At 60.2% G+C, this 24,241-nt stretch overlaps 3 protein-coding genes across 3 annotated transcripts; all 3 read left to right on the top strand.

Annotated features, from left to right (window-relative positions):
• Window positions 1-4,040, top strand: SLC34A1 (solute carrier family 34 member 1). The gene is made up of 13 exons (XM_058815330.1): window positions 1-46; window positions 257-376; window positions 539-721; window positions 1,059-1,187; window positions 1,265-1,408; window positions 1,522-1,633; window positions 1,725-1,920; window positions 2,107-2,202; window positions 2,312-2,411; window positions 2,626-2,793; window positions 2,950-3,066; window positions 3,214-3,338; window positions 3,444-4,040. Exons 2-13 carry the CDS (start codon window positions 271-273, stop codon window positions 3,996-3,998), a joined length of 2,031 nt encoding a protein of 676 aa, XP_058671313.1. The 5' UTR covers window positions 1-46; window positions 257-270; the 3' UTR covers window positions 3,999-4,040.
• An 854-nt stretch (window positions 4,041-4,894) lies between these two features.
• On the top strand, window positions 4,895-5,923 carry LOC131564864 (alpha-2Da adrenergic receptor-like). Its single transcript, XM_058815477.1, has one exon. It carries the CDS (start codon window positions 4,895-4,897, stop codon window positions 5,921-5,923), a length of 1,029 nt encoding a protein of 342 aa, XP_058671460.1.
• A 3,299-nt stretch (window positions 5,924-9,222) lies between these two features.
• GRK6 (G protein-coupled receptor kinase 6) lies at window positions 9,223-24,232 on the top strand. The gene is made up of 16 exons (XM_058815655.1): window positions 9,223-9,310; window positions 12,200-12,295; window positions 14,700-14,812; window positions 15,094-15,171; window positions 15,373-15,473; window positions 16,685-16,777; window positions 17,032-17,095; window positions 17,666-17,806; window positions 18,478-18,668; window positions 19,397-19,434; window positions 19,571-19,660; window positions 19,776-19,984; window positions 20,660-20,797; window positions 21,010-21,147; window positions 21,287-21,421; window positions 22,943-24,232. Exons 1-16 carry the CDS (start codon window positions 9,259-9,261, stop codon window positions 22,991-22,993), a joined length of 1,728 nt encoding a protein of 575 aa, XP_058671638.1. The 5' UTR covers window positions 9,223-9,258; the 3' UTR covers window positions 22,994-24,232.
• Window positions 24,233-24,241: the final 9 nt, after the last annotated feature.

The raw sequence follows: 24,241 nt of genomic DNA, 5'->3' as shown, positions 1-24,241 counted from the left end.
GTGGCATGTGGAAGTGGCACTGCCCTGAGTGCCCGGCCAGCCCCAGGTGAGCCGGGGCCTGGGCAGGAGGAGTCCCCTTCCTGCCTGCCCCGCCTGCCCTGCCTGCCCTGCCTGCCCTTGGGGTGGCACGGCAGCAGCTGGCGGCCCAACTGATGATGGCGTGGTGCTACTCAGCAGTGCCAGCACTGCAGGGATCTGGGGGGACGTGCCAGCTGGTGCAGCACGGCTGTGGTGACACGCAGCCACCTCTGCTCAGCCTCAGCAGGAGCCATGCTGCCCTACCGGACCGAGAGCCCCGTCCTGCCCGGGCGCTGCCCAGTGCGGGGAGGAAGGGTTGTGCACGGGCCACAGTTTGCCTATTGCCCCAGCCCCCAAGGTAGGTGCCCCCAGCCCTCCTCCTCCTCCTCTTCCTCCTCCTCCTCTTCCTCCTCCTCCTCTTCCTCAGCTCTGCTTCTGACCAGGCGCTGTCCCAGGCAGTGCTGGGCCCTGCTCTGCAGGGAGGTAACTGTGCTGTAACACAGCTGCTGTCTCTCCCCAGCCCTGCACCGGCTGCCGGGTGCCCACGGCTGCCCCTTCACGGTCAGCGCCGTGCCCTGCCCTGAGCACGGCTTCCCCTGCCCCGGCTCTCCCGGGCGCCTGCGCGAGGGCCGCGAGCGCTTCGAGCTGGACGCGCTCCCCTGGCAGGGACACTGCCTGGGCTTGGACGAGCTGCAGAGGCCAGGTGAGACCCCAGGGGCATGGGGGTCTCACAGCACCTGGGCTGGGGAACACCCCAGAGATCTGACAGAGGCGCCTGGGGTGCCAGGACTGTGGGGTGCCAGGTTGGGAGGGGAGTGCTGATGGAGACCCTCAGTGTCCTGGGAGGATGTGGGAAGAGCTGAGGGACAATGGGGCAGCTGGCACAAGGCACTCCAGGGTGGGAGGAGATGGAGGGGACCCTGGGCCAGGTGGCATAGCTGGGGACATGAGCCCTGGGCTGCCAGGAGCCATGAGAGTGGCACAAGGCTGTAGGAGCCATGCCACAGCAGGAGTTTAACACTCTCTCTTGTCTTGCACAGAGCTCGGGTGCTGGGCCAGGGTCCAGTCCTTCTGTGTCTCCCTTCTAAAGGTGCCCCTGATGTTTGGGTTCCTGTATCTCTTCGTGTGCTCTCTGGACGTGCTCAGCTCTGCCTTCCAGCTGGCTGGAGGTAGTAGGGTGGCAGGGATGCCCGGGAACCTGGTGCCACTGGCAGAGCCAGCAGCCTGCACTCACATTCCCTTACAGGTAAAGTGGCAGGGGACATCTTCAAGGACAACGCCATCCTCTCCAATCCAGTGGCTGGGCTGGTGGTGGGCATCCTGGTGACCGTGCTGGTGCAGAGCTCCTCCACCTCCACCTCCATCATCGTCAGCATGGTCTCCTCAGGGTGTGAGTGTGCCCACGAGGCTGCTGGGGACCAGAGGCTGAGGGAGAGGATGGCTGGCTGGGCTCACCCTGAGCCGGGCCGTGCAAAGCTAGCAGGTCTGTCTGTCTGTCCGCAGTGCTGGAGGTGCGCTCTGCCATCCCCATCATCATGGGCTCCAACATCGGCACCTCGGTCACCAACACCATCGTGGCCCTCATGCAGGCTGGCGACCGCAGCGAGTTTGAACGGTGAGAGCTGCATGGCTCAGGGGACACTGCTGGGGCTGGGGGCAGCTCCTCAGCACCACCTCACACCCACGAGCCCCGTCATGCTGCACAGGGCCTTCGCTGGTGCCACGGTGCACGACTGCTTCAACTGGCTGTCAGTGCTGGTGCTGCTGCCGCTGGAGGTGGTCAGTGGGTACCTGCACCACGTCACCCGCCTGGTTGTGGCCACCTTCAACATCCGCAGCGGGAAAGATGCCCCTGACCTGCTGAAGATCATCACAGAGCCCTTCACCAAGCTCATCATCCAGGTCTCCTCAGCTGTTATGTATGCCCCAGGCTGGTGGTGATGTCCCCCAGCACTGGTGTCCCTTTGATGGCGGTTGTATCCCAGTGTCCCCAGGCTGGCAGTGGTGTCCCCATGCCAGTGAAGATGTCCCCAGCCTGAGGGTGCTGTTAGCCCCCAGGTGGCCTCTCCAACACGTGTGTTGTTGCAGCTGGACAAGTCTGTGATCACGGGCATCGCCACAGGGGACGAGAGCCTGCGCAACCGGAGCCTCATCCGCGTCTGGTGTGGCCCTGCAACCCCACAGGTGAGGGGCCCGTGGCCTTGCTGGGGCCACCAAACACTCCCACAGATGGATTGGCAAGGGCTGGCAGAGGACACTGTGGAGCCAGCTGTAGCCCACCTTCTCCCTGCAGATGGCCTCTGTGGGGCTTGGGACGCCCCCAAACTGCACATCCCCCGGGCACTGCAGCACTAAGGGCATTGAGGTCCTTCACAACGTCACCAGGAAGAAGTGTGAGTGGCTGTGGAGGGCTTGGGCAGGGCTGGGGCACAGGGCATGGGGCTGGAGAGGTGCAAGTGGGGCTGGGGGTTGTATGTGTGATGGAGAAGTATTGGAGAGGGCTGGGAGATGTTGCACTGGGGTCCAGGTGTGGGGCTGTCTGCGGGGGCAGGTTGTGAGCGGGGCCGGGCCAGCCCCAGCCCCTTGTCCAGCCGTGCTGTGGGGCAGGTGAGCACCTCTTCACCGACACACCACTGCCCGACCTGGCCGTGGGGCTGGTGCTGCTGGCCGGGTCCCTTGTCGTGCTCTGCACCTGCCTCATCCTCCTGGTCAAACTCCTCAACTCCCTGCTCAAGGGGCAGGTGGCCAAAGCCATCCAGAAGGTCATCAACACTGGTGAGTAGGATGGGGACCACATGCCACCCATGGGCCACCCATGCCCATCTCCACCTGCCATCCTCAGACCCGTCCCTGGCTGCCCCTGGCCCCCAGGCCTGATGTGGCCGTGGCCATGTCCCTGTTTGTGTCCATGCCCTGGCCATACCCTGGCAGACCTGCCACACCCGCTCAGCTGGCTCACCGGGTACTTCGCCATGGTGGTGGGTGCTGGGATGACCTTCGTGGTGCAGAGCAGCTCTGTCTTCACCTCGGCCATCACACCCCTGATCGGTGAGTCCCAGACACTCCTCATGCCCTGCCATGTGCCATCCTCTGGCCTGTGGGTGCTAAAGCACTCAGAGGGACAAAAGGAGCTGGGCCTACCTGGGAGAGCATGGGGATGGCACTGCCAGGAGTGACAGGGTGCCTCTCCCACAGGCCTGGGCGTGATCAGCATTGAGCGTGCCTACCCACTGACCCTGGGCTCAAACATTGGCACCACCACCACTGCCATCCTGGCTGCCCTGGCCAGCCCTGGGGACAAGCTGGCCAGCTCCTTCCAGGTACAGTCAGTCCAGGGCTGTGGATGGGCTGGATGGGGCCAGCAGGCAGGGGAGAGGCTGGGGGATGCCCACGTGCCCCACCTGATGGGGATGCCATCCTTGCAGATTGCTCTGTGCCACTTCTTCTTCAACATCTCGGGCATCCTGCTGTGGTACCCGCTGCCCTTCACCCGCCTGCCCATCCGCATGGCCAAGGCGCTGGGCGAGCGCACGGCCAAGTACCGCTGGTTTGCCGTGCTCTACCTCATCATCTGCTTCCTCCTGCTGCCCTCCCTCATCTTCGGCATCTCTATGGCGGGCTGGCGGGCGCTGGTGGGGGTGGGCGCGCCCTTCCTCGCCCTCCTCTTCTTCGTGGGGCTGGTGAACGCGCTGCAGGCGCACAGCCCCGGGCGCCTGCCCAAGTGGCTGCAGACCTGGGACTTCCTCCCGGCCTGGATGCACTCGCTGCAGCCGCTGGACCGTGTCATCACCCAGGCCACGCTGTGCTGCACCGACCGCTGCCGCAGCCCCGAAGGCTGGGAGGAGCCCGAGGGCGCTCCCCGCGACAAGGCCAGGCTGGGGCTGGACAACCCTGCCCTCTCCTACCCCGAGGAGATGCCCAGCCCCAGCACGCGGGTGGGCTCCCCTCGCCCGCTCCCGCACGGTGCCACACGGCTCTAGCTGGCTGTGCTCACCCGGGCTGCTGCTCCTGTGGCCGCTGGTGTCCCCTGTCCCTGCTCAGCTGTGTCTAATAAAGGGGGAGTGCTGACACCCCTGTGTGTGTCTCTTTGGGTCCTCCCTCTGTCACAGGTACCCCTCACACTATCACTGCTCAGCCCAGCTCGTGCTGGGGACACACCAAACACTCATTCTGTGGGGCACATGGTGATGATTCCACAGCTAAACCCCGAGCTCTGTAGCCACCTGTACTGAGCTGTCACAAGCAGCATCTTCTTTCCCCCCACCTTGTCCCCAAAGGGCTGAGCTGGCAGGGTCCAAAGCGCCCCACTCTGTGCCACAGCAGCATATCAGTGATTGAGGCACAGCACGGGACAGCCAAGCAAGGTCCTGGGCTGCTTGGTGCTGCTGAGCTGGGATCAGCAGGATGATGATTCAGGATGGTTGGGTTGCAGTGCCCTTGCACCACCGGGCACCCTGGCACGCGTGGCTGGAGCTCTCCTGCCGTGGTGACCCTGAAGGGAGCCCTTTAAATGGCAATAACAGCTTCTCCCACTGCCCACAGATGTTTGGGTTCCTGCCAGTGATATCGGCCCACCCTTCCCTCCCTCCCTCCTTCCCGCCCGCCCTCCTCCGGACTGGGACCAGCAGAGCCAGTAGCGCTGCCGTGGGAGCCTCTCGGTGCTCCTGACCCCGCCGCTGTCCTGCATGCCCAGCCGGGCAACCACCGGGCCAGGACGACCTCGCCACCAGACCGGGTCAGTGCAGGAGTGGTGGCAGCCAGGAGAACCCCCAGGGACTCAGCGATTCTGGGACTGCGCCCACAGCCGCTCCGGGACCGGTGAGCAGGGTGGGGGAAAGCCCCATGGGGCTTCATCTGCGTGAGGGGCCGGGCCAGCATGGAGCCGGGCAGCGCCCTTCCCAACTCCTCTGGTAACGGCAGCGGCGCCGGCAGTGCCCCACACTCACCTGCAGCCACGGGGCTCATCTTGCTGGCAGCCCTGGCCATCCTGCTGGCCACGCTGCTGGGCAACGCTCTGGTGGTGGTGGCCATCTCCACCAGCCGGGCCCTGCAAGCCCCACAGAACCTCTTCCTCGTGTCCCTGGCCTCGGCAGACATCCTGGTGGCCGTCCTCGTGCTGCCCTTCTCGCTGGCCAACGAGGTGATGGGCTACTGGTACTTTGGCGGGCTGTGGTGCAGCCTGTACCTGGCGCTGGACGTGCTGCTGTGCACGGCATCCATCGGGCACCTCTGCGCCATCAGCCTCGACCGCTACTGGGCCGTGACACGGGCGGCGCGGCTCAACCTGCGCCGGAACCCGCGGCGGGTCAGGGCCATGATCGGGGCGGTGTGGGCGGCAGCGGCCCTGGTGGCACTGCCACCCCTCCTGCGGCCGCGGCCGGGTGGGCGGGAGTGCCAGCTGAGCCAGGAGACCTGGTACGTGCTGGCCTCCTGCGCCGCCTCCTTCTTCGTGCCCTGCCTCGTCATGGTGGCCGTGTACTGCCGCATCTACCGCCTGACCGCCGGGCGCACGGCCGCCCGGCTCGCTGCCCGCTCCCCGTGCCCTGCCAGCGGTGACAGAAAGGTGTCGGGTGTGGGGATGCTGAGATGGCGCCGTCGGAGCCAGCACCAGAGCATGCTGCTGTGCCGCCGGCGGCTGGTGAGGGCGAGGGAGCGGCGCTTCACTGTGGTGCTGGCTGTGGTGATGGGCGCCTTCGTGCTGTGCTGGTTCCCCTTCTTCTTCACCTACAGCCTGGGGGCTCTCTGTGGGCAGGGCTGCCGTGTCTCCAAGCCCCTCTTCAACTTCTTCTTCTGGATCGGCTACTGCAACAGCAGCGTCAACCCTCTCATCTACACCCTCTTCAACCGGGACTTCCGAGCTGCCTTCCGCCGGCTCCTGGCCGTCCCACACCGGCACCGCTCTTAGGGACCCGCTGGGACACTGGGGACGTGGCCCCCAGCCCTGCTCAGCATTCACAGCACCCAGCCACACCACAGGCCCTGGATGGCAGTGCCAGTGTGCAGCTCGAGGTGCTTCTGGAACTGCAGGATTGAATAAAACGGGACCAAATCCTGTGCCTGGGGTTGGCGTCTGCCTGCAGGGAGCCCAGAAAGCAGCACTGACCGCCAGCACCTTTTGTCACCCGCATCACCCCACACAGCAGTGTGGTGACAACTTGCTGAGTGAGCCCTCCCCACTCTCAGATGAATGTCTGTGCCCCCCAGCACTCTCCTTGTGTGGGGGATGGACTCCACAGCTGCTGCGAGGAGACAAAACCTCTCCGTGGCAGTGTCACCGGCTCTGGGCTGAACTGGCTGTGCCACCACAGCAGCCCAGCCCGAGCCCTGTGCCTCTCTGTCCCCTCTGGGACAGCTGTGCTATGCCATGGGGGCTCTGTGAGGGCACACACGTACAGGGTACAAGAACTGCAGGTCTGGCATGGAACACTCCACATCCTGCTCGGGGACTGTTGTGGGATCTTGTTGCAGGAGGGAAAGCAGGAATGACATCCCAGAGCCAGAAAGGCCGTTCTCCCCTGGGAGAGTTTCAGAGATGGGATCGCATGGGAACAGGCTCCAGCACAGCCCGACGTGCAAGAGGCCACAGAGGCAGCTGTGGGGGGAAGACCCAGGGACAACCACATCCCCCTTGGGGGGCAAAAAGCGCCCCACACCCACCCTGCCTGGCTGCCTGCCTCGCTCTGCACAGACACCCGGAGGTCAGGGGCTGCTCCACTTCTTCAGCTTTGCTGCTTAAAATAGAAAATCTCAAAACATTGGACTTTCTCTGGGCTAAAAACAGCTGCTGGCGCCTGGGAGCTGGAGCTCAAGGAACACTGGCCCCTGCCAGCCCTCCCAGCCCCTGTCAGGGTGGGTGCAGCTTAGCTGGGCTCTGCGGGGGCGGGATGGGATGGGATGGGATGGGATGGGATGGGACGGGACGGGATGGGACGGGGGCACTCTCAGCACTGAGGATCCCTGGGCCATCACTGGCCCCATGTGGGGAGGCTCATGGTGTGAGCTTTGGAGTCAGCAGAGGTTCCCAGTGGGATCGGGATGAGATGGGATGGGATGGGATGGGATGGGATGGGATGGGATGGGATGGGATGGGATGGGATGGGATGGGTTCCAGTGCTGACCCTCAGAGGGGTCTGGCCCCGGTGGCTGGAGCTGCTCAGGCACTGCCCACGGAAGGAGCTGCCCTATCACAGCCACCCAGCTTCCCCTCCCGCAGCCGCCCTCCTCCTTCTCACAACCAAACAACATTTTGCTGCTAAAAATACCCAGACGAGGGCAACTAGTGGGGACACGGCCAGGTCAGTTCTCCCGGGGGCACCAGCCCTCTGGCAGCACCCACAGTGCCCTGGCCACACACCCTGGTGCCAAGAGGGTACCAGGCACTGCCCATCCTCCTGGGCGTGAGCACACAGCTCCCCTCCACAGAGCTGAAAAGTAGAGTGGCAGTGCCACACCTGAGCTGCTGCTGGGTCTCTTGGGGACATCAGGATCCTCTGGACACTGGTGCTGCTCCAGCAGCCTCCCATTGTCCATGGGCCTTGTCAGTGATGGGAACGGTACTACAGAATGCCAGGTGGGAGGAAACAGAAAATAGCAACCCAAGGGTTAATGCTGGAAATGGATGGAAACAGAGTCATCTCATTTTAAGTTCAAAATAAACATGCTTTGTAAGGAAAGCAGCTCTAAAAGAGGAGCTCTCACACCATGAGCTCATCCCTCCAGGCAGTGACAGAGAGATTACCCCCAAGGTGTGGCAGGGCAAAGCATCCTCCTCCTCCTAATCGCTGCAGATTCATACCCTGAAGATGTGACATCTGATTCCCAGTGGATGCTGAAGGGCACAGCAGTACTGACTGCAGGGACAGTGAGTGCTTGGAGTAATTTGTGTTATTATCATCCTCACTACAGCTTGAGGACATGAACCCAAATCCTCTCCTGCTGTGGGCCCAGGCTGCCGCTGACAGACACCAGGGGAGGGACGTGCCCATCATCTCCTCCCTGCCCTGGCCAGCACCAGCCCCACACCTGCTGGGAAGGAGACATCTCCTGTGGGCTGGAGCAAGGGACAGAAGCCATGGGAAGGCAGAGGTGATGTCCTCACCTCAAAGCCAGGAGCAGCACAAAGCAGGGCAGACACCACTTGGTGTAAGAAGATTAAGGAGTGGTTTTGTGCTCAGAACAGGCAGGGAGATGGGCAGGTGAGTGACAGGTCATCGAGGGATGCTCGAGCACAGGCCAGCTCTGCAGGGAAACCAGGTGTGTGGGGAATCAGGTGGGAAGAGGTTCCCATAGCACAGCTTTTCTTCAGACAAGGTAACGCTGCTGCTAATTTTGGTATAAGTTTTAAAAAATGGCTTTTAGAGAGAATAATTGGTGTAAAGAATTTGGCGGGAGTTCAAACACCAGAACGGCACATGGGTCAGCTGCGCTGGGGGATGAGAACACCCAAGCCTCCAGGGCAGCGGTGACTGCAGAAACGGGGCACAGCACCGGAGCACATCCCGTGACCGGGATGGACCGAGACACCGGGAAACACGCGAGGCCGCTCGGGCTTTATTGAGGCTGCGAAGGTGGGGAGGCTCCCCTAAACATGTCACTGGTTCGAACAGGACAGACACCGCGGAGACAGCCCCGCCCGAGGGACCGGGACCGGGACCGGGACCGGGACCGGGACCGGGACCGGGACCGGGACCGGGACCGGGACCGGGACCGGGACCTCCCACAAAGTCCAGGAAACCCTCTCGGCTTCCACTGAGCCCCGACGCTTATTTATATTCAACAAATCGGCCCCACCCCATAGATTGACCTATCACGACTCGTCTTGCGGCTGAGTGGCAGCTCCACGCCCAATCAGATGATGTGGAAGGCGGAGCTTCCCGTGTGGGCGTACTTGACTCTCTCCCAATCCGTTCGCGGCGCGCCCTGAGTGACATCTCACCCTCCAATCAGCGCCCGTCCCCTCGTCCCGGCAGCCCTCCGTCGGTGGCCGCCGGATGACGTCACTACTCTAGCCCCGCCCCGTCCGCAGCACCTCGCGGGACCTACTGGAGGGCCGTGGTGGTGCGGAGGGGGCGGGGCTTAATGAAGGGGCGGACCAATGGGAGCGCGGCGCGGGAGGAGCGAGGGCAGGCATTGGCCGGGCGGGGCACCGGGGGCGGGGCGCGGCGGCGGCGGCGGGGGGCGGCGGGCGCGGGCCGAGCGCGGGGAGCGGAGCCGGCGGGAGGCGGCGGCGCCCGCGGGCCCATGGAGCTGGAGAACATCGTCGCCAACACCGTCCTGCTCAAGGCCCGCGAAGGTGAGCGGCGCCGGGCACCGGAGCTGGCGGGGCGGCAGGCCCGGGCTGCGGGCCCCGGTGGTGCCGCCCCGGGGCTCGGCCGGGGCGGTCCCTCCCGGGGCATCGCGGCCTTGGCGGGGAGCGGGGAGGTGGCGGCGCGGGCTGGGCACAGGCATTCGGCTCGCCCGTCCGGTGCTGTGCTCGCTCCGGGGGTGCTGCGCTCCGTCCCGGGCGGCCTCGCCGCCTCCCCGGTGCAGATCGCCCCATCCGCGTCCCGCCGTGCCCGCTCCGGGGCTGCTCCAGCTCCCCCGGCACAGCGGACAGGCAACTTTGGGTGCCGTAGGAGGAAAAAAAAAGTTAATTTCAGTCCGGTAAATGCTGCTTCCCACACACGGGCCGATCCCGAAACTTCGGCGGGGAGCCCCGCCCGTCCCGTCCCGTCCGCCGCCTTCACAGCAGCCCCGGCCCCATTGCGGGGCTCCCGGAGCTCTGCTCAGCCCCAGCGCTCCCGCTGCTCCGGGCCACGCTGAATTCCAGCCCTCCGTGTGGGATGTCCTGAAGATGCAGGGGAGCAGGCCCAGGAGGGGATGGGATGTCTCACACAGGAACCCGGTCCATTGCACAGAAGATCCGCTCCGGCCGGGCATTGATGAGTTCATTAAATCCCATTTATGCCGGAGAAACACGGTCCCCCCTGCCCCGTGGGGTGCAATTGGCCAGACCGAGCCATGCTAGAGCCTGAGAGAGCCGCTGAAATCCAGTTAGAGCGCTTTGGAGATTAGATTTGTGGGAGCAAAAAGCAGCGAAATTAAATTTGCATGGGCAGAAGCACTTCCAAGCTGCTTTAGAACCAGGCTAAGTGTAAGTACTCCTGGCACAGTGACCGTGGTGGACCGTGACGTTCGGGTTCATCATGGCGAGGTTTGGTTCATAACCAAGCAGCAGGGTTTGGTTCAAAACCAGGGCAGGGTTTGGTTCAGGAAGCAGCAGGGTTTGTGACCTCCAGGCATGGGGCCAGCTCCATACGGAGTGACCCAGAGAGAGACCGGCTCCTGTGGTGCCCTTGGGGAGTGGAGTTTTGGCACTGATGCAGCACGAGGTGCTGGCCGGCTGCTGCTCCTGTTTGCAGTCTGCAGGCAGGAACAGCCCAGTGTCACCCTTGTGCCAGGTGGTTCTGGGGCCGTGAGAGCCACAGGTGGCCGTGCTGCCTGTCCGTGGTGGCCACTGGGGTAAGCTCAGACAGCTCCTGTCACAGGACAGAGCTGCTTTGCAGGCCAGAACCAACAGGGCTGGGTTCTTAGCTCCAGCCCAGCCTTTTTGGAGCTTCCTAGGTTGGTGTGGGAGTGCAGAGCTGAGCTGGAGTGTGCTATGGGGCTGCTGACAACCGACCACGGCATGACCGTGCCCTGTGTTTGGTGTTGCCCAGGGAATTGGAGGATCCCTGTCCCCCTTGCCCTGACAGAGGGACAACAGACCAGTTCTCATCCACCACCCAGCCCTGAAGCTTGCTCCTGCTGAGCTCTGGGTGGAAGCAGCTCACTCCTTGCCCCATCCCCAGGCCAGGGGTGCTGGAGGTGGCTGTGCAGGAGCCCAGCTCCCCTCTGCAGTGCTGGGAGGGCGGGGGAGAACCACTGGAGCCTCCTTTCAAAGCAAACAACTCAAGGAAAGGCAACCTCCGGGTGCCGTGGGGCTCTGCTCTGCCTTTCCTTGAGCTCTCTTGGGGTGAGGATGGCCTGTCCTCCCCTGCCCTGGTTTCGCTGCCCCCATCCGCCGCATTGTGGCTGACACCAAGGTGTCTGCGCCGCTGGTTTCTTCCAGCCCTGCTCACCCTTGAGTCACTTCCTTCCTGAGTTTGTACAATTGTGCAGCCCAGCTGCTGCTGCTGCTGCTGCTGCTGCTGCGGGGCAGATGCAGTGCAGGGACCCTCGGCGTGCCAGGGGCTCGGACCTGGGGCTGGAACCACCTGGCAATGACCAGGACGGCCCCATCCCACCTGGTTCTCCGTGTCGTGTCTAGGGTTTGGGGCTGAACTGCATCTGCAGTGGAGGAAAGTGTTATGAGTGTGTTTCTCAAGAGCTGATAAATTATGTTCAACCCCCGTGTAATTTCAGAAGGCCGGGCCTTGAGCCCAACTCTTGGCCCGACCATTTTGGCAGGGTGATTTAATGAATTTCCAAACAGAGGTGGGAAATTGTGTGTGTTGGCACTGGGAGAGCAATCCCTGGAGGTTGGCTGATCCCAGCAATCGGTACTGAGTGCTTGCTATGATGTAAATTTTTTGGTCTATCTAGAAGCTTTCCCACCACTGGGCATTGACTCCAGCAGCTGAAGCTGAGGTAATACCTGGTTCTTGGATCTGGATTTTCTGAGGCTGGCTTATCTCTGGAGAGAGGTGGGAGTGTCCCCACTTCAGAGGTGGGAAACTGAAGCGATGAGCCCCAGGCAATGTAGCGAGTTGTCTGTGGAGGCAGGATTAGAGCAGGAATTCCTGTCTCCCAGCTTCATGTCCTCCATGTGAGAGCCCCTCCCTGGAGTAGGCAATCAGTCTGGAATGAGTAGGTGGCCTTACAGCAGCACGAAGAGTTTCACACCAAGCAAGGCATGGCCTGGAGGGGTGATTGGCTATGCAGAGGTGCTGGGGACAGGCCTGGGAGCCAGGAACTGCTGTGGCTGTGGACACTGGTGGGATTGTCCCATCATGAAAAGTCTTCAGGTTCTTGTTTGGGATTTGTTCAGCAGCCAGAGGTTGGTCTGTCCATTTCCAACCGAGGCTCCAACACTTTGGTCCCACGAGGAGATGGTGTCACCACGTCATTCTTGTTTTCCTTGCCTGGACTTGGAGGCAAGGCTAGGGTGCAGCCAGACACCTTTGCTTCCTGACTCATGGTATTGATTTTGTGTGCCCTGCAGGTGGTGGAGGAAACAGGAAAGGCAAGAGCAAGAAATGGCGCCAGATGCTGCAGTTCCCCCACATCAGCCTCTGCGAGGACCTTCGGCAGAGCCTGGGTGAGATGCAGGGCTGGGTGGGAGGTGTGCACCCCAAGCTGAGTGTCAGGGACGTACAACAGGGCAAATCCCAGCCAGGATTACTTGGAGTGCAGAGTGTAGGGAGGAAATAATGGTTGGGTAAGTGGCTGATGATGTAGCCATACATCTGCAAGGCTGCGATGAGCTTCTCTAGGGGAACATCACCTTCTGTGTCAAACAGACCTGTTCCATGCTGCAGGGTTTTGGAGTGTCACTCTGGGGTGCCTTTGCAAAAATAACAAAAGTCCTGCTAACATTCTCTGTTCTCCCTGGCTGGATTCAGCTCAGCTCCATAGACCTCAGCTTCTAACGTTCAAGCAGTAAACATGGGTTCTTGCTGTGTGGAGTGGATGAGAACTGGCGTTGAGCAGGGCTTGGCCTGTCATTTTCAGTCTGTACTTTGTACTCTTCATGGTTTTAATGTTGTTTGTGCAGCAGGCTTGGTCCTGAGATCATGTGAAATTGTTTTGGGGCACAGAGGGTGCAAGCTGGAGAGTGGCACAGCGCTGGCCTTGTTTCAGAGCCAGTGCCACTGAAACAAATGGGTTTGGGAGGTTTCTGCAGCTCAAATTCCCAGTTCTACCCTGCCCAGGTTTTCCAGTCCTGGCAGTCCTTTGGGCCCCATGGAACTGTGGTGCTTGGAGAACCTCAACCTCACTCATCCACACTGTAACCCTCAAGTTCACAGCAGCCCAGTGCAGGCTGTCCCCACCTCCCTCTGCCACACAACCTGTGCACCATCTCTTGGAGCTGGCTTCACGGTCAGAGTGACTGTGTGGTGACTCCAGCCTTGGATTTGCTGCCTCTCTGGAGCAAGGTCTCAGTTCTGAACAGGGCTCAGGCTTGGGCTCTCCTTGCAGCTCCCATCTTGACCATCCAAATCCCTTCTTTGACTTGCAGAACTTTCCCTGAGCTTTGGTGCACCCTGTGCCTGCAGCCACCCTTCCTGTGGCTGTCACGATGTTTTCCAGCCTTGAACTTAACCCATTTGCCAGCGCTGAGTGCTGGTGGTCTGTGTGTGCTGTCCTGCTATCTGGGACAGTGACCTTGTGAAAATTTGGGAAGCAAGTCCCTCTCAGCCAGTGGCTGTCACCACCAGTGTCTCACTTCCCCTCAGAGAGGCACGTGAGAAGTGCTCTGACCCAGGTGCCAGCAGTTTCTCTTGGTTTTCCCATGGTAGAGATGACCCTCTTCCTTGTGCTTGGGCACTCTTTGGCTGGGGTGTCATTCTTTCCACCTCACAGTCTCTGGAAAGGCGTTTCTTTCCTATTCCGGAGTCTTGGCAGGACTGTGGGCACAGTGGGCTGGTTGCCCATTGCAGAATTAAGCTTTTTGTGCCCTGACCACAGGGAGTAACCTCGTGTGAGCCTGGGCAGCGAGCAGGGCAGCTGAAAGCTTCTGATCTCGCCGACAGCAGATTCAGGTCCTCCCCAGCTGAGGGGAACTCCTTCCCCTGCAGACACAAGGAAACCGGCTGGTGCTGTGGAGCTGGTGAGGCCACCTCCTCCCCCAGCACAGCCTGCCTGGCTCTGCACTCTCCTGCACCCTCAGGAAGCTGCAGCTTCCTCGGGAGAAACTGCTGCACAGGGAGGGGAGGGCTGGGAGTACCCAGCGCTGGGATCCCCTGGGCAGCTGCACATCTGCTCTGCAGGCAGCCCTGGTGGCAGTGGCTGTCACAGAAATGAGTTCTGGCCTGGGATCAGACGTCTCTTGAGTGGAAGGAGAGGAAGAAAGCAGAGAACTGGAAGTGCTCTGGATAGTCAAAGGCATTTATGCGTGGGCTGCCAGAGTTCAGAGAGGGGTAGGAGGAATCCTCCAGAGTTGATGTACGAGCAAGTGGCTGTCCCATGGAGAGGGGAGTTCTGACTGCTGTGTGCACATCAGCAAGGCATCTGTGGGAATGGTGCCTCCCATTTTGATGCTGCTGCTTCCAGCAGGGCCTTTGGGAACACAAGTGGTTTGAAGGAGCCATCAGAACAACTCTTGGCTTGGAAGATCCGCCTTGAGATAAGCTTGGTGTGCTCTTCATGTTCCAAGGAAAGTTGTGTGGCTGGAGTAGTTGGTTGATCTCTATGGAGAGAGGAGAGAGCTGATCAGCTGATCAGAGGCAAGCAGCTGATATGGAGGTCCTTTGGTAGGAACAAGAGGTTCAGGCTGAACAGAGCACAAGGTCAATCCTCTTTCAGGGAAGAGCATCTTCCATAGGGGAACATAAAACCTCAGCAGTGTCCCTTGTCCCACTGGATGCGCTTCACTCTCCTGGGAGTCTCAGGCTGGTGGCACCTGTCAGCAGCCCAGCTGAGGAGTCACAGTACCCCCAGCACTGCCTGGGCTGGGACTGCTCCTTTGGGGTTTGTTGGGGTAACCTTGCCCTCGTTTGCAGAGCGGGACTACCAGAGCCTGTGCGAGAAGCAGCCCATCGGGCACATGCTGTTCCGGCAGTTCTGCGAGACGCGCCCCGAGCTCGCGCGCTGCGTCAAGTTCCTGGATGCTGTGGTAAGAGCAGAGCCCATCAGGCTTCACTGGGGGAGGCAGGGATGTTCCTGACACCCTGGGCATGAACTGGTTGGCTGGGTACTCCTGGGCAGTAGGATTTTCTTGTAAGAAGAGCCCATGAGTCAGAGCCCAGATAGGGCTGGGCCTTTTGCTTTGAGAGATGTTTGCTAGAGATCTGGTTTTCAAGGAAAGTATGGGAAACTTTGAGCAGAGAGTGTAGCTGCTCCACAGCTGTTGCCCAGTAGCAAGGCTGGAACTGCCCCTCACACTGCTCTCTCCAGGCAGGGTACGAAGTGGCTCCAGATGAGAAGAGGAAGGAATGTGGGCAGCACCTGATTGAAAAGTACTTGAAGCCGAACGTGAGTAAGAGGGTTGTGTTTGCTGCCTGTGAGGGTAGAACAGTTGGAAAGCCAACAGCTGACATTGCCCATGTCCTGCCACAGCCAGCGTGCTGAGCCACCCCACCACCTCAGAAGCTGCCACACTGCTTTGCCCACTGACCCTTAAGCAGGACCCTTGTGCTCTGCTCCCTATGTCTGACTCCATCCCTTTGTCCCCAGAGTGAGGACCACGTGCCTGAAGTTCCCTCACAACTGGTGGATGCCTGTTGTGAGAGGCTGGAGCAGGAACCTTCCAAGGAGCTCTTCAAGGAATGCACTAAGTAAGTTGGAGGGCTGGGCTGTGCCTGCAGGTCACACATGGCACGGGGATGATCTGCAGCTGACTCACCTTGTGCCCCTGGTCCCTTGCTCCTGGAGAGTGAGAGCTGCTGCTGAGGCTGGGGCCTGGGGAGTTTTGGACCAGCAGTTTGCAGCCCAGCTCCAGGAAAGCAAGCACAAGGATATCTTGTGCTCTGGGAATCACAAGCTGCTGCAGAAACCTCTGTCAGTCTTCCCAGCTGGAGCTGCCATTTGGGAAGACCCTGTACCAATGCTATGCCCAGTGTTGTGCCAGAATCTTGTAGGCTCCTGCTGAGCTGAGCCCATAGCTGCAGTGTGAGCCAGCTGTCCTGTCCTGCCTGTGCAGCAGTGGCTGGTGTGGTTGGGTCACTCTGGCTCTTCTGCAGGGCTCTAAGGTCACCTCTGTTCCCATCACAGAGGCAGTGGCCGAGGTCCCGGCTCCGGGTGTGAAGCGGAAGCTCTTGGGCAAGCCAGGCTTGCAGCTCACCCCTCCCTGCACAGTAGCTGGAGTTGTTGCCTCACTGAGAGCAGGGCTGTGGCAACACGTTTGCTGCAGTCTTCTGGGGAGCGTTAGCTCGGTGTGTGGTAACCAGTGCCGTGTCTGAATGCAGAGCCTCCGGGCTGGGCCCTGCCTGCTCTTGGCAGGCTCTGAAAGGGGAGAGCCCATCCGCTCTCCTTGATGCGTGCTCCCAGGCTAGACACTGTGTCTAAGGCTCCTCACTCCGCTGGGCAGCCCTGGCACAGCTCTCCAAGGCAGTTAGCTCGTTGGAGCAGGATCCCCTGTGGCCTTTTGTGCTGGATACTCACTGATAGTGAACAGCTCAGCGCCTGCTGCTGAATGTTGCTGGCAGCTGATTACAGCCGGTGTGCACGTTTGCCCTGTGAGCAGGGGGGCAGTGCCAGGGTCCCGTTGTACCCCTTTGTCCTGCAGCCCTGGCTGATGCCAAGAGGCCACAATTAGCAGTGCCAGCAGGGTCCCAGGGTGCTGCATTTGTCACAGTGGTACCTCCCACGCACCTCCCTTTGCACCAGGCTCGGCATGGAGCGGGGCTGTGTGGGTGATTCTGCACCAGGCTGGGTGAGGGATGGCAGAGTCTTTTGGGGCTGTTCACCTCCTCTTTCCTGGGGCTGCTGGCTGTTTCGAGGGCTGTGACCAGCTCTCAGGAACCATGCTGGCTCTGCTCTCTCCTAGGCTTATCCACGACTACCTGAGCGTGGCTCCCTTTGCCGACTACCTCGACAGCTTGTACTTCAACCGCTTCCTGCAGTGGAAATGGCTGGAAAGGTAACGCTGCCCTCCCCTCTGGGGAACCTGCACCCTCCTCACACAGCCTCCCTGAGGGCTCCCTAGGGCTCCTTCCCATGCTGGGCCCTGGCAGGAGCCAAGAGCCTGGCCTTTACTGGCACCAGCAGCAGCCCCAGCCTCGTGGGGAGGCAAGGCTGGGTTGGGCAGGGGTTTGGGGTGAGACACAGTCTGTCAGGCCAGGGCATGGAGCCCTCTCACTGCCACATCTCACTCTGGTTTCCTTTCCCTCACAGGCAGCCAGTGACCAAAAACACTTTCCGCCAGTACCGCGTGCTGGGTAAGGGCGGTTTTGGGGAGGTGAGTAACCACTGCTTCCTCTGCACTCAGGGCACCAGGCAGCCCCATTGCCTGATCCAGAGGCACATCTGGGCTGGCCATCAGGGTGCCACCAGCTGCTCCAGCACCTGGAGGCAGCTGCTGCTGGCTGTGGGGCTCTGTGCTGGGCTGTGTTTTGGGCCTTGTGTGACCTGTCAGCCCTCTCTGAGAAGCAGGAGCTCACCTCTGTCCAGCTGCTGGAGGTGTGGGAGGTGCTGGGTGGGGTTGATAGCACAAGCCCTGTGGTGCCTACTGCTAACTGGGCAGTCAGGTAGGTCAGTTCCCTGTGTCTCAATAGGGCAAACTGCACTCCTGAAAACTTCCTGCAGGCTTCCTTCTGTTTATGGAGTGGCCTTCTGCCTTCCTATGCACCAGCCATGGTGCTGCTAAAGGTGTTTGAGGCATTAGAGCTGGCTCTTGCTTCTCTGTAACATCTGGAGCAGCTGTCACTGTCACTTTGCTTTGACAATGAGCTTCTTTGCCTTCCTGTGCCCCTTCCTGAGAGCAGAACCTCTGGAAAAGGGAGGATGCTGAGCCTTGTCCTCCCTCCAGGTGTGTGCCTGCCAGGTGCGTGCCACAGGGAAGATGTATGCCTGCAAGAAACTGGAGAAGAAAAGGATCAAAAAGAGGAAGGGAGAAGCCATGGCCCTGAATGAAAAACAGATCCTGGAAAAAGTGAACAGTAGGTTTGTAGTAAGTACATAGGAATTGCTCTCACTTCGCTGCAATGCTGGATTCTTCCTCCAACCAGCCGGCCTGGCCCCTCTGTGCTCCTCACCTGCTGTGGAGAGGCAGGAGCAGGCTCTGCCCACGGTGCAGGGTCCTGGTGGCTGCACATCTCTCACAAGGCTGGGGTGTGGCAGGACCTTTACTGCCTCCATAACATGCTGTGAATGCCCCCACAGTCAGCCCCAAACACCCATCTGGGTTACAGGCACCTTTGTGACTTTTGGGGCACAAGTAAACAGTGAGAACTGCCTCTCCAGACAGTGATCTGGGGAGAAGCCCAGCCCTGAGCTGTGTGATTGGGAGCTCTGCCTTGGTGCACTGAGGTGTGGAAAGCTGAGCCTCCCTTTGCAGAGGGTTCATCAGATGAACACCAGTGTTGCTGTTGAGTGCTGCCTGCCCATGGGGAAAAGCAGCTTTGTCTTGGGGAAAGTGTCCTACCTGAGGAGAGCTGGGGGTGTGCTGGGACTGCTGGGTGCTGCCATGTCCTCCCTGGGTTTGCACAGTTCCTCCTCTGCTGGCAAAGGCCCAGCCCTGAGCCTGTGAGTGGCTGCTTGGGTGGCAAAGTGTCTGTGGCAGTGTGGGCACCTCCCTGTTCCAGCTGTGTCTTCTAACAGCCTTTCTGCCCTGAATTGCAGGTGAGCTTAGCCTATGCATATGAAACTAAAGATGCTCTCTGCCTAGTGCTGACCCTCATGAATGGAGGGGACCTCAAGTTCCATATCTACCACATGGGAGAGGCTGGTTTCGAGGAGCCCAGGGCAGCTTTCTATGCTGCTGAGATCTGCTGTGGCCTGGAGGACTTGCACCAGGAGAGGATTGTGTACAGGTGCGTGCTGCCTGCCCCTGCTGGGAGAGCTTGTAGGGCCTGCAGCAGCAAGAGGGTTCCTGCTGCTCTCACCAGCCCAGTTGGGTCAACAAAATAACCTCAGGCTTGAAAGCAGCACAGAACTGAGTGAGAGGAATCGGGAACAGAAAGCTAATCTTATGGGAGAAAGGGAGACCTTAGCTTGGCTTCCTTGTGCTGGTAAATGATCGCCAAGAACAGGATGTGATCGTGCTGTGAATGGCTCAGGGCAGGCACTGAGCTCCCTGGGCAGTATTGACACTAGAACAAAGGAGGGTAGGCTGCCCCAACGTGCTCAAGAGCTGGGGAGGAGGGAAAACAAGTGGACTCACAGGGGCGTGATGCAGTGTTAGGATAGCATGGCTAAACACGGCCAGGAAGTCCCTTCTGGTCCTTCCTTGCCCTGGGGCAGGATAAGCAGAGAAGCCTCTGCTCCATACTGAGTTCTGCACCTGCAAAGAGGGAACCATCCTCAGGCTCAGTGCAGAGGGTTGAAGGTTGTTGTGTTCCACCTCTCTGGCCAGGAGGGGAGAGCTTGCAGGGTCAGCTCTGGGACAGAGGGTGAGGGGAAGGTTATCTGTGTGCCTGAGGCAGGGGCATTGCATCCTGAAGTTGCTTATCCTTATCTGTGACTTGTTGAGATGTGGCTGTTGCTCGTGTCCTTTGCTTTGACAACAGGCTTCTTGCTAATCAAGTCCCTTCCGTCCTAGGGACCTGAAGCCAGAGAACATATTACTGGATGACCATGGTGAGTGCAGGGGCAAGAGGAGCTGTGAGCCTGAGGTTTTCTTACTCTGCTTGAACCAGGGTTTCCCTGTGTTTTTGGCAGCTTCAAACACTGCCCCATGGCTTTCTCCTGTTAACTTGTCCCCTCCTCTGTGCAGGGCACATCCGTATCTCAGACCTGGGACTGGCTGTGCATGTGCCAGAGGGCCAAACAATCAAGGGCCGGGTGGGGACAGTTGGCTACATGGGTAAGTGACGCTGCTTTAACCAAAAAGTGGTTCCAAAGCTGTGCTGTCCCTGCCCTCACCCATCCCTCACCCATCCCGCACCCATCCCTCACCCATCCCTCACCCTGCTCCACAGCTCCGGAGGTGGTGAAGAACGAGCGCTACACGTTCAGCCCGGACTGGTGGGCTCTGGGCTGCCTGGTGTACGAGATGATCGAGGGCCAGTCCCCCTTCCAGCAGCGCAAGAAAAAGATCAAGAGGGAGGAGGTGGAGCGCCTGGTGAAGGAGGTGCAGGAGGAGTACTCGGAGAAGTTCTCGCCCTGCGCCCGCTCCCTCTGCACCATGGTATGTATGGCTGTGCAGCCCTGTCCCCTTCCCTCTGCACCATGGTATGTATGGCTGTGCAGCCCTGTCCCTTCACTGCACCATGGTGTGGCTGTGCAGCCCTGTCCCTTCACTGCACCATGGTGTGGCTGTGCAGCCCTGTCCCTTCACTGCACCATGGTGTGGCTGTGCAGCCCTGTCCCTTCCTTCTGCACCATGGTATGTATGGCTGTGCAGCCCTGTCCCTTCCTTCTGCACCATGGTGTGGCTGTGCAGCCCTGTTCCTTCACTCCCTCTGCACCATGGTGTTTCTGTGCAGCCCTGTCCCTTCACCCTGCACCATGTATGGCTGTGCAGCCCTGTCACTCCTTTTGCATCATGGTGTGGCTGTGCAGCTCTGTCCCTTCCTTCTGCACCATGCAGCCCTGTCACTCCCTCTGCACCATGGTATGGCTGTGCAGCCCTGTCCCTTCACTCCCACCACTCCTGTGCATGCAGCAGCAAGACATTGGGGCTTCTCCCTCCAGCAGCTTCCCTTGGTTCTGATGAGGCAGCACAGGAGGATTCAAAGTGCCTTCGTTCCTTGCCCAGCTGCCAGGCAGGCCTGTGCTCTCCCTAGAGCACACTGCAGGAACCCAGGGCTGCTCCTGCACAGAGCACCCTTCACCCTGAACAATGATTTCCTTTGTGTCACAGCTCCTGTGCAAGGACCCCTTGGAGCGCCTGGGGTGCCGAGGAGCTGGGGCCAAGGAGGTGAAGGAACACCCTCTCTTCAAGCACCTCAACTTCAGGAGGCTGGAAGCTGGCATGCTGGACCCTCCCTTCAAGCCAGATGTAAGTGCCCATCTGTTCCTGACCTTGTCAAGGGAGGAGGGAGCCCTGGCATGGGGAGATGGGGCCCATCCCCTTCCCTGGAGCTGGCAGAACAGGGGTCCAGCAAGCTCTGGGCTGCAGGGAGAGGTGGCCTTGGCTTAGCCATGAGCAGCAGTTGGAGGTGGTGGCATCAAGGTGGAGCCTGGCATTAGAGCAATCTTTGTGCTGCATAGCCCCAGGCCATCTACTGCAAGGATGTGCTGGACATCGAGCAGTTCTCCACGGTGAAAGGGGTGGAGCTGGAGCCCACAGACAACGACTTTTACCAGAAGTTTGCTACAGGGAGTGTGCCCATTCCTTGGCAGAACGAGGTGGGTCTTTGCTCCTGCTTGCGCCCACCATGGCCAAGGACAGTGTCCCTGTGCTGTCCCCACTGCTCTCATGCTCTTCTGGGCCCTCGGTGATGGGCTCCATGTGGCAGTTGCTGCAGCCTCCTTTTCCCTCTTCCAGATGATCGAGACAGAGTGTTTTAAGGAGCTGAATGTCTTTAGCACAGATGGCACAGTGCCCCCAGACCTGGACTGGAAAGGACAGCCTTCTCCACAGCCCAAAAAAGGGTTACTCCAGCGCTTGTTCAGCAGACAGGTAAGGGTTTGCCCAGCATTTCCTCCCCAGCCAGTATCTCAGCAACAGTGATCCTGCTCCTGCCTGTGCCAGGCAGGGCTGGCAGGGAGGTGGGCATGAGAGGGCAGTGAGCAGTCTCCCCTAGTGCTGGGTGGCCAGAGCCCAGAGCTTTCAGGGGCACCTGTGCAAGGAGCCCTTGTCTGGCTGGCACTCCCTGTGCTGGGGGAGTCAAGGGGGCTGGAAAGGAGTGTGCTGGCTAAACATGCTGGAGTCACCTAGGCAGAGAGATGCTGAAGACTATAAAATATTTAATCATCTCCCTTCTGACATGAATAATACCATCCCTGAACAAGTCCTTGCTCTTGGAATGGGCTGTCTGGGCTCCCCAGAGCACTTTGCCAGATCTTGAGCCAGGCAGAGAGCAGCTCTTTTGAGGGATGAGGAGAACAGAAACATCTTGCAGCTGCTGTGGGCTTGTTTGTCTGCCTGGGACAGTCTTTGCCTTCTTTCCAGGCCTGGCAAAGCCTGGGCTGCTGCCTCAGCAGCTGTGTGCAGCTGTAGGACTCCAGCATGGTTGGCTCTGGATGCACTCAGCCACCTGGTGCTGACTCCTGCTCCTTGGCAAGCTCCGAGTTGTGCTTTGCAGTTCAGTGGGCTGCCCTAGCCGGAGCCAGCTCTGGGGATACCCAGCCCTTCCCCAGGCAGCCAGGACCTGCTAGAGGATGGGCAGCTGTTTGTAGAAGGGGTTGAGCTGTGATTTCCCACGTGTTTTCTCTTTCCAGAGGTGAGCAGTCACTCCTGGCTGCTCTGCTCAGGGAAATACCCGGTGGCCCACGGACATGGCAAGATCTGGGAAAGAGGAGTGTTATCCTTCAGTGCCTTTTCCCTTCCCCTGGCAGAGCACAACCTGCTTGTTGTTGTAACTGCCCCCTGAGCCACTAATCCAGCATCCCTGCTCCTGCTGCCTTTGTGGGGGAGGCCTTGCCCTCAGCTTGAGCCAGAGTTGCCCCCGCACTGCCCCTGCACTGCTCTGCTGGGAGTTCTGCTCCCAGGGGGCTCTGGGAAGTTCCCTTCACTCCTCTCCGGATGTCTGGGACACACAGAAGGGTTGAGAAACTGTGAAGGGTTTGGCATTGCCCCGTGCTCAGACTCCCATTTCAGCAAAAAGGGCTTCAGCTGCTCTCGTGGCCAGCTGAGCCCTGAGCGGGGCCGAGCGTCTGTGCTGGCACTGAGCTTGTGTCCCTGGGTGGCTGCAGTCCCTGGAGCCCAGCTTCTCACAGCTTCTGAGCTAGCCAGCTGTGTGCTCACCGGTCTGCCTGCCAGGGGCTGAACCTCCAGATGCAGCTGGACTGTTCTCTGCAGTCTGGGGGTCCCCTCCTGCCCCTTGCCTCCATGTAACCCTCCTGCACACAGGCTGGGAGGGAACCTGGCCCATCCCTGCCAGAGGGCAGCTGTAGGCTGGGTTGTGTGACCATGCTCACCCTCTGCTTGCTGTGCTCCTCTCTCCCTCCCTCCTCCCTCCCCTTGCCCTTGTGACTTCAGGACTGTTGTGGAAACTGCAGCGACAGCGAGGAAGAGCCCACCCGGCTGTAGAGCACAGCTCATTCTCCAGCCCCCGGGACCCCCCGGCCTCTCCCGAGTGCCCAGCCTGAAGGACACGGTTGCAGTGGCCCCACAAGGTGGATTTGTTTACAGTTTTATACGTCTGCATGTGAAGACTGTGAGGATGATTCCAAGGCTGGCAGCCGCACACGACTCGGGGTTGAGGCGCCTCTGACCGCGGGCGAGCCCCGAGACAAACCCGGACGCTTCCAAATCTGCCCCTTGGGATGGTGCTGGTGCTGCTGCTGCTGCTGCCCCGGGCCCAGGGAGGAGGGAGGGGTGGTGCCAGCGTGGGCCGAGGCCAGGCTGGAGCAGCTCTGCTGACACATTCCACAGTGCCCGAGTGGCACTGCAGGTTGGATGTATATTTATATATGTTGGTCTGTACATATCACATGTTGGTTTTTAGTCTATGGGTGGGGGCCTGCACTGCCCCCACCCTGTCACAGGCACAAATGTCCTCCTATGGGAGGAGTGACTGTCCCAGCTTTGTTCCAGGGAGTCCTGGACAGAGGCCTTCTGTGCCTTGAGGTGTCTAAATCATCTTTCCTGGACCTTTCTGGCCGTGCTGAGGTGTCCTGGCTCCAGCGGAGTCCATTGCTCAGCCTCGAGGCACAGGAAAGGGCTGTGCCAAAGCGTCCCCCATTGTGTCCTGGCAGCGGAGTGTCACTGCCTTGTCCTCGTGTCCCTGTCTGCTGGAGCCTGCTGCCTCCTGCCTTGTCTCACACGTGCTGCCAGCTCCAGGGAGCTGATCCCGAGCCCCTCTCCAGACCACTGGCACAGCTGGACACAGCCACTCCCAGCACCTGCTGCTGCTGTGGCCACAGGGTTGGTCTGATCCTGGCACACTGCAGGGCGGTGGCAGCACTGTTCTACCAGCTCTGTGCATTCCAGAGGTGTGGCCGTCCCCAGGCCCAGCTCAGTGGTGGAGGAGCAGACACATTAAGCACTCTGCTCTCAGGGAGCAAAGCTGTGATAAAGGGAATGTCCCTCCCGGGGTCATGTGAAGCTGTGACCCAACAGTGAGTGGGCTGGGACCAGCTTAGTGTGTGTCCCCAGGGGCTCTGGGCAGCCAGCACAGCTCCTGCACCCACGGGCAGGAGCCCTGTGTGGGGAGCAGCGTGGGGATCAGCCCACCTCTCCATTCAGCTTGTCCTGTCCCCTCTTGTGTACACTTGTCCCAGCTGTGTCCTGAGCAATAACTTGTCCCCTCTGTGTGTGTGTGTGCACACGTGTGTG

Source organism: Ammospiza caudacuta, chromosome 16, assembly GCF_027887145.1.
Source record: "Ammospiza caudacuta isolate bAmmCau1 chromosome 16, bAmmCau1.pri, whole genome shotgun sequence".
NCBI lineage: Eukaryota > Metazoa > Chordata > Aves > Passeriformes > Passerellidae > Ammospiza > Ammospiza caudacuta.
This window is presented reverse-complemented; position numbering and strand designations above follow the sequence as displayed.